The 16,920-nt window shown below is 43.0% G+C and overlaps 1 protein-coding gene across 3 annotated transcripts in view; it reads right to left on the reverse strand.

The window, feature by feature from the left end:
• Positions 1 to 16,920, reverse strand: part of CACNA1H (calcium voltage-gated channel subunit alpha1 H) — a 730,623-nt gene that overhangs the window by 311,346 nt on the left and 402,357 nt on the right. For all 3 annotated transcript variants that reach the window (XM_073636413.1, XM_073636414.1, XM_073636411.1), the window contains exon 5: positions 4,912 to 5,009. In XM_073636413.1, the coding sequence (XP_073492514.1) occupies positions 4,912 to 5,009 (98 nt within the window). The remainder of the gene's footprint in view (positions 1 to 4,911; positions 5,010 to 16,920) is intronic.

Raw genomic sequence — 16,920 nt, forward strand, 5'->3', positions numbered from 1 at the left:
GGAACTAGTGTGGTCGACAATGGGGGAATCTCCGTTCACCCCACCCTCCTCTACGTCTCTCTTAAGGGGGCATATACCAGCTCCTCCTTATCTGAGATATATATAATTTTTATCGCTGAGGTCCCTTTCTCTCTGTGGCGGCTGCGATCTTCCAATTTCGGGAACATGTTACATGCAATATAAACCCTCATAGGGGTTCTGATGTAAGTGAGGGGCCCTAAAGGGGACCCTGATGTAAGAGAGACTATGATGGAGACTGTGATGTAAGGGTGGACTCTAATGTGGACTCTGATTTAAGGGGGGCTATAATTGAGATCCTGATGCAAGGAGGTACTCTAATGGTGACTATGATGTAAAGGTAGAATCATTTATTTATAAACTGATTTTTTCGGCTTGTGAATTTTAGTACCCTCAATGGTAATGTAAGACTTGTCTTTTATGATGCCTCCTGATGTCCACATCTTCTTCCTTCAACTCAATTCTGGTGGTCCACTCAGCACCCTTCCCCTACCTGGAAATTCATGAAAACCAGTCCGGGAAAAAAAAAAAACATCAAAAAGAAGCAAGGTTTTTAAATATTATATGTTGATAAGAATATTAGGCTTTCATTAAAATCCAACTCCAGCTATTTTAAGTTTGGGATAAGGCAGGGACGGGTTAGGACAGGGCAGGGACACCCAAAACTTTGAGGTGGACAGGAACAGAGTCAAGAATTATGTCAAGGAGATCTTACTGCTGGAGTATTCAAGGCTTATAAGAAATCAAGGGTTGGCTCAGCTCACCAGGATCTACTTGTATCCTAAATATCACTTTTAGATGGAATTACCTTTTAAGTTGATCGCATTCATGTAAATGTTAAATAAATTAAAACTTAGATTCCCTTTAAGGGTAGATTTAATCTATCATGAACCACTGCACCTACAGTGGCACCATTTCCTGTAGTTAAACCATTTCCTTCCTACAAGATAATTAAATATTACATTTTGCCAGGAGTGCAGAAAACCCCGAGCATCTGGATATTATTAAGGGCTGCCCCTGCAGATGACTTATGCAGGCCCAAGCAGTGGTTGTCCGTATATGACACACGAGCCTCCTTCAGGAGCCTACAACTCCATCAACCTTCTGGACTCTGACTTTTATTAACCCAGGGAACAGTTGTCTTTGTGCATGGAACTTAATTATATTTCTAATGACATTGATTAACTTGCCAGCGAATGACCTCCGTGCAGTCCTGGGGCTTCCACTAGCCAGTTTATTGCTAAACATTCTTGTGACCTTACACAAATGTGCCTTTATTTCCTTTACTGTTAAAGATTGCTTTTCCAGACTTCGGCGAGCCTGTGGGAATTGACAACCCTTCCTGCTCACCTTTCATAGATAACGGATACGAGAGCCATTTGCAGGCTGAGGACGTCATTTCCAGCCTTGAAGTACTTGTATTAAAAGTCTTCCATAATTACACTGGGAACTCCACGCATTTGGTTATAGTTAAACTCCATATTAAATGTTAAACAAATATTTAATACACAGCTAAAGTACGAATTCTTCAAAAGCTTTACCTGCTGTAGGTTTTGTCATTGTTTTCAACCAGATGGCTTAAGCAGGTTGGTGACCTCAATTTTTTTTGCTACACTTAGGCAAAGCAGCTTGGTCACCGAGTCTGCTGACTGGGCAGAAAGGGAGAGCTAATTGCCACAGTTGGAAGACTGATGTGTGTGTGTTAGTGCTTACCGATAATAGTGAAAATCGGCTCTACTGTAAAGTGATTTACCCTAACGGATCCTCCTATTTGTCCCAAGCTCTATTCCCTGGTAAGTGCAAGCAGCCAGGCACACAGTAGCTTCCCAATCTCTCTTCACAAAAAACAGGCAGTGTCTTTTTTAGATTTATTGGTTATTAAACTTGGGAAAGATGCAGAGTAAACCTTGGAATGCTCCAGAACTAGTACAATAAACGCAATGGAGGACACTCTCTAACTGCGCTGTCTCCTCAGGATGCAGCCACCCTCTTGAAGTTAGTAGCTAGTGAACCACAGCTCAGGGCACTCCATTGCAAAAGTAAGGCTTGAACCGGCAAACTTGAATTAACTTTCTCAAAGGTTGGCAAAGACAATCTCTAGGATCTTTTTGAGGCTTGTACTCACTGTGCCCTGGGTACTTAAATGCATTCCTGCAGTACCAGCAAGATTCTGTACTGAATGCCTCTGGGTTAGATCCTCTGTGGCCTTCCTTCAGTTGCTTTCAGGGATTCTGGATGTGGGTCCCCTAGCTCTAGCAGGAACTGGGACCCAGATGGCCTCCTCTAAATTTCAGCTATGTGCCCAAAAGGACACATGCCCCTTAGGCTGGGTCTCTTCCCACAGGACAAGGACCCAGTTGTTCCAGGCCCCAGCCCATTTATACACACCCCAGTCCCCTACTGGCCATTCTTCCTGCGAGAGATTGGTTGAGGCTGTGTGTGAGCCTCCTGCAGCTGCTAAATTCTGGAACCTACCAGAATTCAGAGGAAAGCAGCATAGCCTGCAACCTGCAGAACCCAGAACAGTCAAAAGCAATTGAACTTCGCTCCACTGGCTACAGGGGAGCAAAAAACTAAATTTGTCTCAAACTGTTAGCAACCTAGCTTGGAGAGTGCTAAAGAAGTCTAGTATGGATGGACCCTTTTTTGGTCCTATGCTGCTACCACTGATAGCAACAGAAGGAAATGCTCAGCAAATGCTAGATTGTTGTATGTGTATAGAGGAGCGCCTGGTAAAAAAGTTCAACTGACGTAAAAGACTTTTTGAAACATTTAATAAAGAGCATCACATGCAGTAAACGCATTTCAGGCGGGAGCCTCTTTTTTCAGGGCTTGAGAAGTTTTTAGATAGATAGATATTTTTAATATCACAACAGAATGTACAAAGTGATCTGTGTTAAAGAGGACCTTCAGCATACCCCCCCCCCCTTTTTTTTCTCTGCCCTGCTTACCTGGTAGTGCTGTAGGCACACTTTAAATACTCACCCAGCCACCGCAACCAGCATTGTACCACTGATATCCTTCTGCCCTTTCCGGGTCCATGCCTCTAGGCCCACCTTTCCCTACTTACTGAATGAAAGACTAAAGGCCTCCTGGGATATGTGACGTGCATATCCCAGGAGGCCCAGGGAGTGATGCCTAGATGAATGACATGCATTTAGGGGCAGGGCCGTGCAGTTTGCAAAAAAAAAGTTACAATAAAAAAAAAAAAAACCTCACTGGCTGATTTGTGTAGAGGAGAAGAGGGGAGGGGGAACTTGATAGAGGGGGTGAAGATGAAGGGGGTGAAGGTCCGCTTTAAGGCTTGATGAAGACTTATGTATCCTAAAAGCACTGTAGGCACAGGTCCCTTTGTGCATTCTGTCAAGGTTAGAAGACAGATAATGAAAGAGGAAGATGTCCTGATTTGCTGCTAAGGCAGAGGCATTGATTCTTCTTTTTACATTTTTGGTTTCACAGAATTAGGTCGGAAGTATCGGGGAATGAGGGACCCTGTAAACTTAATAGGCCTACTCTGAGTCATAGTAGGGTTGCCACCTCATCCGTTTAAACCTGAACACATATTAATTACACAGGTTCTGTGGCTGATTAAGGTGGTAAATAAACTCACTTAGTGTCTAATCTTCATTAAATTAGCCCCAGAACCTGTGTAATTCATATGTGTTCGGGTTTAAAGGGATGAGGTGGCAACCCTAGGTCATAGGTAAGCATATGGGCACTATTTTTAGCTTCTAACTTTAGGTCCATTTTCAAAGTTTGTATATATTAAAATTGCAGACCTATGAATGCGTCCTTTGTTAACATTTGCTGCTGTACTTGCTAAGCACTAGATTTATCTGGTATTAGGCTGGCCAAACGCTTACAGTGTTTGTTGTTGCAGAACGAAATAAAGGAGGCACAATAGAAATTACACAATAGATAGGAAAACCCATCTTGCGTCGAGTTATCAGTACTGAACAGTTCTCTATTTTGCAAAGTTTTAATGAACCAGGGGGATCAAGTAAGGTCTTGTTTACATAAGATCTAAATAAGCTCAATTCTTATATCCACTGGGCACCCCCAACCATGAGGGTTAAAAGGTATAATAAGCTAAAAGGCTAAGTACGTACTAAGAGAAACATTTTCTCTGTGCTAAGTCGTGCTGTTTGGCATGTTGCCTGCACCATCTGGTCTATGTCAGATGCTGCAGGCCCAACGGTGGGTTTAAAGTAAACTTGGGGCCAGGCTATGGATAGTTTTTTCATAATCTTAACAAGAAGTAAATGACCCTTTAAAATCAGTTCTCACTGTCCTCAGAAACTGAGCACTGGCATTGTGGAGCAATTCATCCTCAAAGTTCACAGCAGAAGCACTAAAGTCCTTCAAGTCATTCTCTCAGCAAGTCAACTCAATTTGCACCCCTTTTTCAGCAGTAATTCAGCAGCTTATCTCATCCTGCTCCCACCTCTGGGTTTACATTAGAGATAGGCTGAAAGACTGCTGAGACAATGCTGGGAGGGTGTGGCAGAGTGAGCTGAGCTGCAAAATTACTGCTGGGAGAGGGGAGCTGAGCTGCTGGGAGAAGACATAGATGATGTCAGTGCTTTTGCTGTACATTTAGAGGATGAACTCATCCACAGTGCCTGAAGCTACAGAGGTCAGTAAGGGCTTGTTTTAAAGCTCATGCTTATGAATATGTAAATAATTGAATGTCCATAGCCTGACAAATACACTTTAACTTTAGCCAAAACCATGGAGGTCCTGAATGTGACTCTGCAACCAACACCGATGGAAAATACAATTTAGGAGAAAGCATACTGCAGCAATGTAAAAATGTCTCTTAATACTCTTTGTTTTGTCTTGTTGATCCCCCACAGTTGCTGAAGCCTGGTATGTAGCATGAACAATACTCACTTGGGACTCTATTAATGGCTCTTAGTGGCCTTAAAACTCGTACAGTGCGGATGGCGGACAGGCTGACGTTATGTCCATCCAGAGAATACTCCATCATCCTAGAAAACAAATGGCATGAGGTCAGTCAATAGAAAGGATATGTCAGTCCTAATTCCCATCTACTCACATTCCTCCCCATTTCAACCATATTTGGGCAAACCAGGACCTTTTTACCAAACAATGTTTTGGTCCCAAAAACTAGTGTTGCAGTTGAAATGGGGACAGCTGGAAACTATATCTGCCAGAGGGCATGTTTGGTTTACCAGACCTTTTAGCAAAATGTCATCCCACCAAACATTTTTTCAAAAAAGCATAATTTTTTTTAGGTGCCCCATCCACTATTAGTGCTGCCAAACGTAGCTGAAAAGTAGCTCATTACTGGTTCAAAATGAGCCCATAACTGCCTGAACTGCTTTCAGAAGATAATAATATGAACCAAGATTATCCCTTGAACAAATTCCCTTTAATGCTGACCTCTTGGTTTGAGAAAAAGTAACCCCTGCTGTGAGGCCTCCTGCACAATGGAAGGGTTAAATGCTTGTTTAGTCTAGGGTAGTGGTCTCCAAACTGTGCTTTGGGGGCCAGATGCGGCCTTTTGTTTGCCTTTATCTGTACATTGGGGCATTTCTCCTCCCAGTGATACAAGACTATTCTACCAACTGACAACAATGGGACACCATTTCTCCCACTGGCACCAACAACGGGGCACTATTCCTCCCCTACCAAACATTGCAATGTTTACTCTCACTAATGCCAGGCAATAGTCCAATCTCACTGGCCACATCTGGCCCTCTTTAAGTCTGAAGGACAATAAACTGGCTTTTTGTTTAGAAAGTTTGGGGACCCCTGGTCTAGGGGGTGATGAATACTTAACTTATTCCTTGCTCCCGTAGCAGGCTTCCTCCTCTTTATAAGACCCTTAGCACCATATGGCAGGGAATGAAGCATTTGGTGAATAATGCACCTTATTTATCAACCCCCATACAAAAACAGCATTTACCCTTTCAGCACAGAGGGGGCCCCACTGCTAGCGTTACTATTTCTCCAGCCTGAAGTTCAGCTATGAAATATTACTAGCTCCTGCTGGTAGTAATTGTTTGGTTCTTTGAGGCTTCCATTGATCAGAACAGGTAAGAAACCATTTGAGATACAATACCAATCCAAGAGATAAAATACCAATCCATGACAAAAAGTGATTCATTAGTATCCAATATATTGAAAGAATAAAACATATTTTTCAGAAAATGTTTTTGAAAAAAAAGAAAAGAAAAGCAGTTTAAATAAATAACGTCTGCATATTATAGAATTGACTGTTAAAATTTGGCACAGTTCGTCACGTGACCTAAATATGATAACACTTCCATGGCCCAAAAACGTGTACACACTATATGGCCTAAATCATGTGGATACCCCTCAAAATACTGTATTTGAATTCAGGTACACAAAGCCATCTCCATAATGACATGATTTGATGAGTTTGGTGTGGAGGAACTAGAGTGACTAGAGTGGCTTGAAGCCCTGAGAGAGCCCTGACCTCAATCATACTGAACACCTTTGGGATTCATTTTAAGCCAGGTCTCTCATCCAATATCAGTCTCTGACCTCACAAATGCTCTTTTGACTGAATAGTCACAAATTGTCATGGACACACCCCAAAATCTTGTGAAAAGACTTCCCAGAAGAGCAGAGGTTGTTACTACTGCAAAGGTAGGGTTGGGTGGGTAACTCCATATAAATGGCTAGGGTTATGGAATGGGATATATAGATGTGATAGCGTCCCAGTGTCCACAAACTTTTGGCCATGTAGTGTACTTGTTCTATTCTTCAAATATTAAGGCCTTAGACCAGGAATGTAGTGAGCAGGCCCATGGGCAGGAATTGGACACAAAATGGCGAAGGATCTCATCTACCAGCAGGTGGGTTGTCCTATCCAAGAAGAAGTGGGACGGGGACTTGAGCACTTTGGCGCCATTCACAGCCAATCACACGCCCCCTTACAAGCTAGCTGCAGGACTTCGCTGAGGCTGTTTCTCTCTGAGTTAATTTGCACTGCAATGTTATCTCAATGTGAGTACATAGATGGGTTTACAATAAATGTCTTTTAGAACAAATATCACACTATGAGAAGTTTCTTTTTGTGATGACCATCCATCCATTCCTCCTCCTGCTGCATGAAGACAGTGGAGGATTGCTTCTTTGCATTTAACACAAGCTGAGCTTGCCTTTCTTGAGTACTATTTTTGTGTGTATTATACATTTTTTTTGCATAGATATATACCATATTTATCGGCGTATAACACACGCTTTTTTCCCCTGAAAGTAGGGGGAAAATCACGGGTGCGTGTTATACGCCGACAGCGTACCTAAGAGGGGAAGGAGGGGGACGAGTGTCGCCGGAAATCACCGAGCCATCATCTCCTCTGCACTCGGCTCTCCGGCACACAGTCCCGCCTCCGCCACCGGCTTTGTACCAGTGTTCTATCACAGGAGCTGGTCCAATGCCGATGGCGGAGGCGGGACTGTGTATCTGACTGCCAACTGAGAGCGAGGCAACAGATGATGGCTCTGTGATTTCATCCGAGATATGGTGAGCTGCATCGAGGGGGAGATGGGTGCAGAACAGGCTGCAGATGGGCACACAACAGGCTGCAGATGGGCACACAACAGGCTGCAGGTGGGCACACAACAGGCTGCAGATGGGCACACAACAGGCTGCAGGTGGGCACACAACAGGCTGCAGATGGGCTCACAAAAAAGTTTTTTTTCCTGAAACTTCCCTCTTAAATTATATGCCAATAAATACGGTAAGTATATTATTTTGGATTCTATGATATGGTTTTAAAATTATCATAGCACTGTACTATAAGAGGGAAGCTTTTACTTCATATTTTGTTTTACTTTTATAGAAGAGTGAGAAAAAGTTAAAGCTGAACTGCAGTATAAGCAAATAGTGCCTAATTACAAAAGCCATGTAAATTCCTTTTGAAATTTTGGTGTGCTTTTTTTATTTCTTTCAGATAAGTAAAGTCACCAAGTGTGAAACTGGCATTGTGCAGGAGCTTTCTGTAATAAAGACCGCTCAATGCTGCTCTCTCTCCTTGTGCAGGGAGACTGGTCCTGTCTCCGCCCCCTCCTGTAGCTTTCTACAGGCAGCCTGTAGTGGGTGGAGCCTGATTGGCCTTCCTACAGCTCTGCTCTCTGTACAGGCTATGTACAACATAGTGATAAGGTCACCGCTACTTTTATATGGTGATTTCTGGGTTTGCAAAGACATTTGGCGCACACAAAGTGGATTTATATTAATTGTGGCTACTGTGGAATATTTTTAAATGAATGCTTTGTTCTTGGAGTTCAGCATTAAAACTCCTGGCAATGTTTTAATGCTACCCGTACCCTCTGGTCCCGCTGAAAACCACTTTTCCATCTCCTATTCTTTCCAAAACTAAAAAGTTTGCATTTTGGCTAAAGTTAAGTGTTAAAGTGTAATGCCGCGTACACACGGTCGGACTTTTCGTCTACAAAAGTCCAACGGACGCTGACGGACTAAAGCTGGCTGGTAATCCGATCGTGTGTGGGCTTCTCCGGACTTTCAACGGACTTTTTCAGCCTCAAATCCAACGGACTTTAGATTTGAAACATGCTTCAAATCTTTCCGACGGACTCGAGTCCGGTCGAAAAATCCGCTCGTCTGTATGCTAGTCTGACGGACAAAAACCCACGCTAGGGCAGCTATTGGCTACTGGCTATCAACTTCCTTATTTTAGTCCGCTGTACGTCATCACGTAAGAATTCGACGGACTTTTGTGTGATCGTGTGTAGGCAAGTCTGTTCGTTAGAAAGTCCGCCGCAAGTCCGTCGAAAGTCCGTCGAAAGTCCGTCGAAAGTCTGTCGGACAGGCTGTCGGACTTTTGTAGCTGAAAAGTCCGACCGTGTGTACGCCCCATAAGTAAACCCCCCTATAATTTTCAGCCAAGGAAGCTGGCATCTTTGCCTCTGTTTAATCTACAACTACCATGATGCTGAACAAGTGATCAGTTATGACACCAGCCATTGGATGGCTTGACAATTTGGTTGAGAGCACAACCAATGGGAGCATTACAACTGTTTTATGGATGGGTTTACTTCCGCTTTAAGCAGGCCACTTTCATATGAATATATAAAAAAAAAAAATATATATATATATATATATATATATATATATATATATATATATATCAAAAAGACTTTTGTTTTCTTAGAACACAAGAAATTCTTATATAAGCACACAAAAATAAAACAAAGAACATTTTGGTACAAATTGGGTAATTAGCATACTTCCTCCCTTCATTCACTATTTACAGTAATTGTACAGCGCTTTGGAATAGGTTGGCGCTCAGACAATACTAGCTCTAAGTAAATAATGTCTGTTGCATTTTTAAGATAATGAGCTGTATTATTTTTCAGCATATATCAAAGTGTGTATTGTATCGATTTTTCTATCCTATTTCTTTATGTCTTCGCAATCAAGCTATTGTGGTTATTTTCTGCCTTGCCGCATTGTCACTGGCTGTCACAAATGATTGCCAATTTTCTTGTTTTTATAAAGATGTCGCATTGGGCGGTGGGGCTGGTTTACTTTTCTCCTAAATTTGTCTGCCCTCATTTTTTGAGAGTCAGGTAAGAAAATCTTTGCTAAATGCCTTTGATGAAAACTGCAGCTGCAACCATATTGTTTGCTCTTATGCCGCGTACACACGGTCGGACTTTCTATCCTACTTGGTCCGGCACACTTTCTGACGGACTTTGTCCGCCAGGTGCGCCGGACTTTAAAACGGACGGACTTGCCCACACACAACCGGACTTTGCGGCGGGCTAAGTCCGCCCGTCTTTCCGACGGACTTTCGCCGGAGTTACGGCGGACTTTCTGAATGAACGGACTTGCCCACACACGGACAAGTCCGTTCATTTTGAACGTGACTCAGGTGCGACGGGACTAGAAAAGGATGTCAATCTTGCCGCTTTTATCGGCGAGATTGACACCTTGCGAGCCCCGTCGCGGGGCATACCAGGCCCTTAGGTCTGGTATGGATTATAAGGGGAACCCCCTACGCCGAAAAAACGGCGTGGGGTCCCCCCTAAAATCCATACCAGACCCCGATCCGAGCACGCAGCCTGGCTGGTCAGGAAAGGGGGTGGGGACGAGCGAGCGCCCCCCCCCCTCCTGAACCGTACCAGGCCGCATGCCTCAACATGGGGGGTGGGTGCTTTGGGGGAGGGGGCACCCTGCGGGGCCCCCCCACCCCAAAGCACCTTGTCCCCATGTTGATGAGGACAAGGGCCTCTTCCCGACAACCCTGGCCGTTGGTTGTCGGGGTCTGCGGGCGGGGGGCTTACCTGAACACAGCGGAGGAGCCGGCCGAAGAACTGGAACACCGGGAGGAGAGAGCGGAGAAGAACCAACCGGACGCCGGTAGAAGATGAACCGGAGGGACCCCCGAAGCCGGAAGAAGACCCCCGAAGCCGGAGCTGTTTAATACAATATTTTAAAAACCTGTGTAGTGTTTTATTTACACTTTTTGCCTAGGTGAATGGGTAGGGGTACCATGTACCCCATACTCATTCACATAGGGTGGGGGGGCCGGGATCTGGGGGCCCTCTTATTATAGGGGGCTCCCGGATTCCGATAAGCCCCCCGCCCGCAGACCCCGACAACCACCGGCCAGGGTTGTCGGGAAGAGGCCCTTGTCCTCATCAACATGGGGACAAGGTGCTCTGGGGTGGGGGGGCCCCGCAGGGCGCCCCCCTCCCCCAAAGCACCCACCCCCCATGTTGAGGGCATGCGGCCTGGTACGGTTCAGAAGGGGGGGGCTCACTCGTCCCCACCCCCTTTCCTGACCGGCCAGGCTGCGTGCTCGGATCGGGGTCTGGTATGGATTTTAGGGGGGACCCCATGCCGTTTTTTCGGCGTAGGGGGTTCCCCTTATAATCCATACCAGACCTAAGGGCCTGGTATGCTCCGCGCTCGCCGCAATAGGAAAATTTGTTTTTCCTATTGCAGCGAGCGCGAAATGCAATACCCTGCCCTCGCGTCGTATCTGGTCCGTTGGACCAGCATACACACAAGCGGGCTTTCCGTCGGACAAGCACACAGACGAGCGGACTTTCCGCCCGAAACTGAGTCTGACGAAAAGATTTAAAACATGTTTCAAATCTAGGTCCGGCGGGCTTTTGGGAAAAAGTCCGCCGGAAAAGTCCGCCGGAGCCCACACACGGGCGGCTTGTCTGGCAGACTCTGGTCCGCCGGACCAAGTATACCGGAAAGTCCGACCGTGTGTGCGCGGCATCAGTCACTACGGGAAAACGTGAAAAAAGTTTGTTGGGGGGGAATGCAGTAGACCAGGGGTGTCAAACTCAATTTAATCGTGGGCCGCATCAGCATTATGATTGTCCTCAAAAGGGCCAGTTGTATCTGTAAGATTAGATGTCCAGCGCATCCCCTCCCCTTACATTAGATATCAAGAGCCACCCCACCATCAGAGGTTGAGTCCCCTACTCTCCCTAACATCACAGTGCACCCCCTTTCCTTATGCTGCTGCTGGGAAGAGGCTGGATGCATTGCTTGCAAGCAGAAAGTAGGGGTCTGGAGGAGAACCAGAGGGCTGGAGCTCTCCTGCAGCTGCAGGAGAGGTGTGAGGGCCACATGAAATGACCTGGAGGGCTGGATTCGGCTCGCGGGCCTTGTGTTTGACACCTGTGCAGTAGACACTTACCTGAACACTAGTACCTCATTACATGATAGTGTCTCCCTTGTAATTGTACCCTGAAAAATGTACATTGTGTCCTGAATTTATCCTAAAAACAGCTTCAATAGTGTACTTCCTGGGCCTAGGCACTCATGTACATCGAGTCTCATAGCTGAACATCTACATTGCCTCTGACTGCTAGTCTCACCAGATTTTGGATGAGATTTGGTGATGTCACTACTGTGTTGCTCACTGTTCTCTTTGCTTGAGAGGAAAATGCATCTGAGCATCTGCAGTGCCAGGATCAAGCAGCCCACATGCAATACTGATGAATGGTCCTTTGGCCTCTACTTGCCTTTTTTTGGGCATAACTCAGGTCCTCTTTAAGGTGGCTTATTGGGGCAGGCTAGGTCTTGCAATGAAACAGAAACCCTATGGGCTTTGACTCAATTGTAACTTCTGTGACCTATTCCTATGTCTATTGTATGTCGCTTGAGGTGATTGTAGCCAGATTAGTGCACTTGTGACAGAAACAATTGAGTACTGTCTCTGATACTTTTTTAATTTGCACGTACATACAATTTTTCAGGACAAGCTTTCGGGGTATGTCCTCTTTGCCAAGGTCCTGATGATCAGTACAGCTAGGACCTTGATGAAAAGGTACATACCCCTAAAGCTTGTCTTGAAAAATTGTATGTTAGTGCAAATGTCCACATAGCACCCAACTGTCCCTGATTTTGAGGGACTGTCCCTGATTTGGAGCAATGTCCCTCTGTCCCTCATTCTTCCTCATTTGTTCCACATTTTGGTCTGATCTATATAGATATATGGTATATAAAATGCTCCTTTTATCTATCAAAAAGTGTTTCCCAGTGCTAAACCTTTTATCCAATTTCTAAATTGCTGCATTTGTAAATTCCAAAAGCCAATATAAAGGAATACAGGGGGTCCCCGGGTTACAAACAAGTTAGGGACTGTAAGTTTGTTCTTAAGTTGAATCTGTTTGTAAGTCGGAACAGGTACATTTTTTAAGTGTAGCTCCAGCCAAAAAAAATATTTTTAAGCTTTTTGGATAGCATAGGGAAGGGTTAACACCCCTGTAACATTTGTTCTGCTGTGTGTGCCCTTGTTCAGGAGATTTCACCTCACTTTCTGTCCCAATGACAATTGGATTTTGAAAATTTTGGGTTGTTGTGGAAGCAAGCCTTGGTGATAAAGCATCAGTGGAGGTACCTTTTCCCCATAATAGCTCTTACAGGAGTGAATTTCCATTCCTAGGGGTAGATTTCCTCTCACTTCCTGTTGTCTCCCTCTGTTTGTAAGTAGGAGTCGTTTGTAAGTCGGATGTTTGTAACTAGGGGACCCCCTGTAGTAGTAGTAAAAAAAGCACTTGTGGGTTTAACCAATCTGGTTTTTTAGTACAATTCTCCTTTAATTGGGCGTGGCAAGGGGTGTGTCCTATGCCTGCATACGTTTGCTGATAGTTGTCCCATTCATTCTCATCTCAAAAAGCGTGGAGGTATGTGTCCAAAATCCTAAAGCTGAGCTGGAAAGCATTAGACATGTGCAATTTGTTTAGTTCCGAGTACGTTTTGTAACAAATTTGAATATTCAAAAATTCTTAAATTTGATTATTCGTAAATTCAAAATTCGAAAATCCAAAATTTCGAAAATTCGGGAGTTCAAAAATCCGAAACCTCGGAAATCCAAAAATAAGAACGAAAAAGAACAAAAATCCGAAAGTCTGAAAACTCGAAAATTTGAAAATCTGAAATAATAACTAACTAATAATAACCTAACTATTACTAAGTATTAAATTATAGGTATTGGAATTTCCTTTCAAATTTGTTTGTTAGAGAACGTAACAAATGTTACTCGCCAACGATAGATCAATGGATCAAAGCAATTAATCTTAATCTAAGACGGGAGGAAATGACATATAAACATAGCAGGTGTTCTAAATAGTTTGTGAAAATTTGGTGGGTAGTTTCTAATTTTCCTGAGCAGCCAGCTGAGTATATGTGGAAAGTCAATAATGAGATAGAATCTTGGAGGGAAATAACTAAACAAGAATATATGCATTATCCATGTGTAATAATGTGTTGCAGGGGTCTGAGTAACGGCTGAAATATAGTTTAGTGAGCGCAAATTTGGAATTTTTTTATTCTTATTGTTTTATGTGTTTTTTTTTTTTTTTTGTTTTGTTTTTTTTTGCTGTATAATGAACAAATTCAATAAAAACTATTTGATTGAAGAAAAAAAATAATAAGAATTTATCCCAAGTTACGAGTTACCCGAAATAACGAATGCCATATCTAAACGAATTAAACATAACAAATTAATAATAATAATAAATAACAATAATAATAATAAAACCTTTTTATTATTATTAATTCATTCTGTTCCATTTGTTTAGACGCGGCATTCGTTTTTTCGGATAATTTGTAACTTCTAATAAATTCGTATTCCTATTTTGACAGACAGCCAAATTTGAAAGGAAATTCCAATACCTATAATTTAATAGTTAGTTATTATTAGTTAGTTAGTTATCATTTTGAATTTTCGGATTTTCTTTCTTATTTTTGAAATTTCAGATTTTCGAATTTCTGAATTTTTGAATTTCCGAATTCGCGAATTTTCGAATTTACGGATTTACGAATTTACGAAATCATAACGAGTGACCCGAAAAATGAAAAAATAAAAAAAATAAATGAATGAAACGAAAAATAAAATGAGCGAATTTTTCGGCAGTGCACATGTCTAGAAAGCATATATATTTTTTCTTTGTGGATTTATAGATGAGTTTTGTCTGGTGTTCTGCGTTATTACCAAACAGATGAGACCCTCATGTTCAGGTAGTGATAGTCTTAGTATATCGAGGATACTTCTCTTGCAGTCTGCAGCCTGACGCTTGTGTTTTGGATGTAATCAACTCACAAGAGCCCAATGAGCCAAACAGAAGCACGCATTCATGTATCTTATGCTGGAAACTTATCGGCCCATCTCACTAATAGGCATGTTACTTCCAAGTCCACTTATGGCAGAAAACAAGCCACTTATTATGTTGACATTCATGCTGTTAAAAACATCAATTACTCCACAACGCGCTGGGCAAGTCGCCTGGGCACGTGTTAATTAGAAGCTCTCTCTTCAGTGTGGGGCTGACAAAGATGCTTTCTAGACAGTCTGGGTAAACCAAAGTGCAGTCAAGGGATGGATGCTCATGGTGAAGTCAGAGCTGATACTTACAGTGATGGGGGATTGTGGGCAGTGGTGGTCCGTTCATTAGGGCCACACAGGCGTCACCTCCCCTATCCATGCGTGTGGCCTCCTGATCTACATACAGGGCACCGGACCATGGATTCCAATTTGGGGGGGTGTTTTTTTTTGAAGCGTGTGATTAGAGCCAGAGGCTCTGATGGGCTTCAAAAAAGGATGGGCTTAGGGGGCGCAGTGCACTGCAAACCGAGCCCATCCAGTTGTGTGAGAATGGCAAATGAATATCCGCTATTCTCACACTAATTCTCCTTCCGGCCAATCAGGAAGCAGGTCGCGAGGCCCGCCACTCGATTGGCCGAAAGGACAGGTGACCCTATTGGACGCCTAACGCCTAGGAGGAGGAGACGCATGGCGGAAGCTACTGTGCTGGAGGAGAGGACACAGGAGCCGCTGCCCTCAGGATGCCACCTAAATGGGGTAAGTGTTGGGCTGATCGCCAGACACAGAGCGAGTGGGTGGGCAGGGGGTATGTAGTGCCGCCGGCTGCCCGGGTGTGGGGGGGGGGGGGCGGATGGATGTTTTAACTTGAAGCACTGGACACTTTATTTATTTATTTACTTTAAAGCACTGGACACTTTATTTCTTTCTTTAGCCTGAAACACTGGGCACTTTATTTCTTTAGCTTGAAGCGCTGGGCACTTTATTTATTTTTTTAGTTTGAAGCACTGTACACTTTATTTATTTTTTTAGTTCGAAGCACTGAACACTTTATTTCTTTAGCTTGAAGCTATGAGCACTTTATTTATTTTTTTAGTTTGAAGCACTGAACACTTTATTTATTTTTTTAGTTTGAAGCACTGAACACTTTATTTATTTCTTTAACTTGAAGCTATGGGCACTTTATTTTTTTAGTTTGAAGCACTGAACACTTTATTTATTTTTTTAGTTTGAAGCACTGAACACTTTATTTATTTCTTTAGTTTGAAGCACTGGGCACTTTATTTATTTCTTTAGTTTGAAGCGCTGGGCACTTTATTTATTTAGTTTAAAGCACTGGACACTTTATTTATTTATTTAGTTTAAAGCACTGGACACTTTATTTATTTCTTTAGCTTATAGCACTGGACACTTTATTATTTTTTTTTTTAGTTTGAAGCACTCTGCACTTTATTTTTTTAAGTTTGAATCACTGGACACTTTATTTATTTCTTTAGCTTAAAGCACTGGGCACTTTATGGAATAGCACTTGAAGCACTGGACACTTTTTTTCATTTCCTTAGCTTGAAGCACTGTACACTTTGTTCGTCTAATGGCATTTTTAATTAAATTAACTTTCGATGCAATTAGTTACTTTATTGATTTATTAATGTGCTATGACACTTTATTAACTTCAGTTGTTTTGTACACATTTGGTCACTAGGGTTGGTGTCACTTGGTGCGGTTAAACATGGTGTTACCCACAACACCACCACTCCATGCGGTAAAACACGGGGTCACCGTGTCAGCTACTTATACTGCTTGCATTTAAAAGATGAATGTATTAATGAATACAAAGCTGTAATATTTTGTGTCTTTTATATCTGCCTAGAGTTCAGCTTTAAAGTGACTTGACTGCAAGAAAAAAAAAAAGAGGATAAAAGTAGAACCACGGCTTGCAGTGGAGGACACAACCGGAACTATATCACCTACTGAAGTTTCTTGGGATTGCTGGGGATCTGCAAGAGAGTGAAGATTGAAGTCACTGCTCACTGAACTGGTAAGTTTTGTTATTCTTCTTTAGCTGGGTGACATTTTTTTTTTTTTAGTTACAGCCTCTTTTCAAAGAGGTACTTTATTTCCCCTGTATTTTTTTTTTTGTCCCCCTCTTATCCTCAAAAAATAAACTTACACACTCATTGAATCCAGCATTGTCCTGCTGTGATCTTCTGATCTATTACTGCTCGCTGGCTTCAATGTTGCCATCTTCCTTTGTGATGTCATCGGGGGCTGGCTGTCTCTTTATCGTTCAGGCAGCCAGCCCATGGTGATA

The sequence above is a fragment of the Aquarana catesbeiana genome, linkage group LG06 (genome assembly GCF_042186555.1).
Source record: "Aquarana catesbeiana isolate 2022-GZ linkage group LG06, ASM4218655v1, whole genome shotgun sequence".
NCBI lineage: Eukaryota > Metazoa > Chordata > Amphibia > Anura > Ranidae > Aquarana > Aquarana catesbeiana.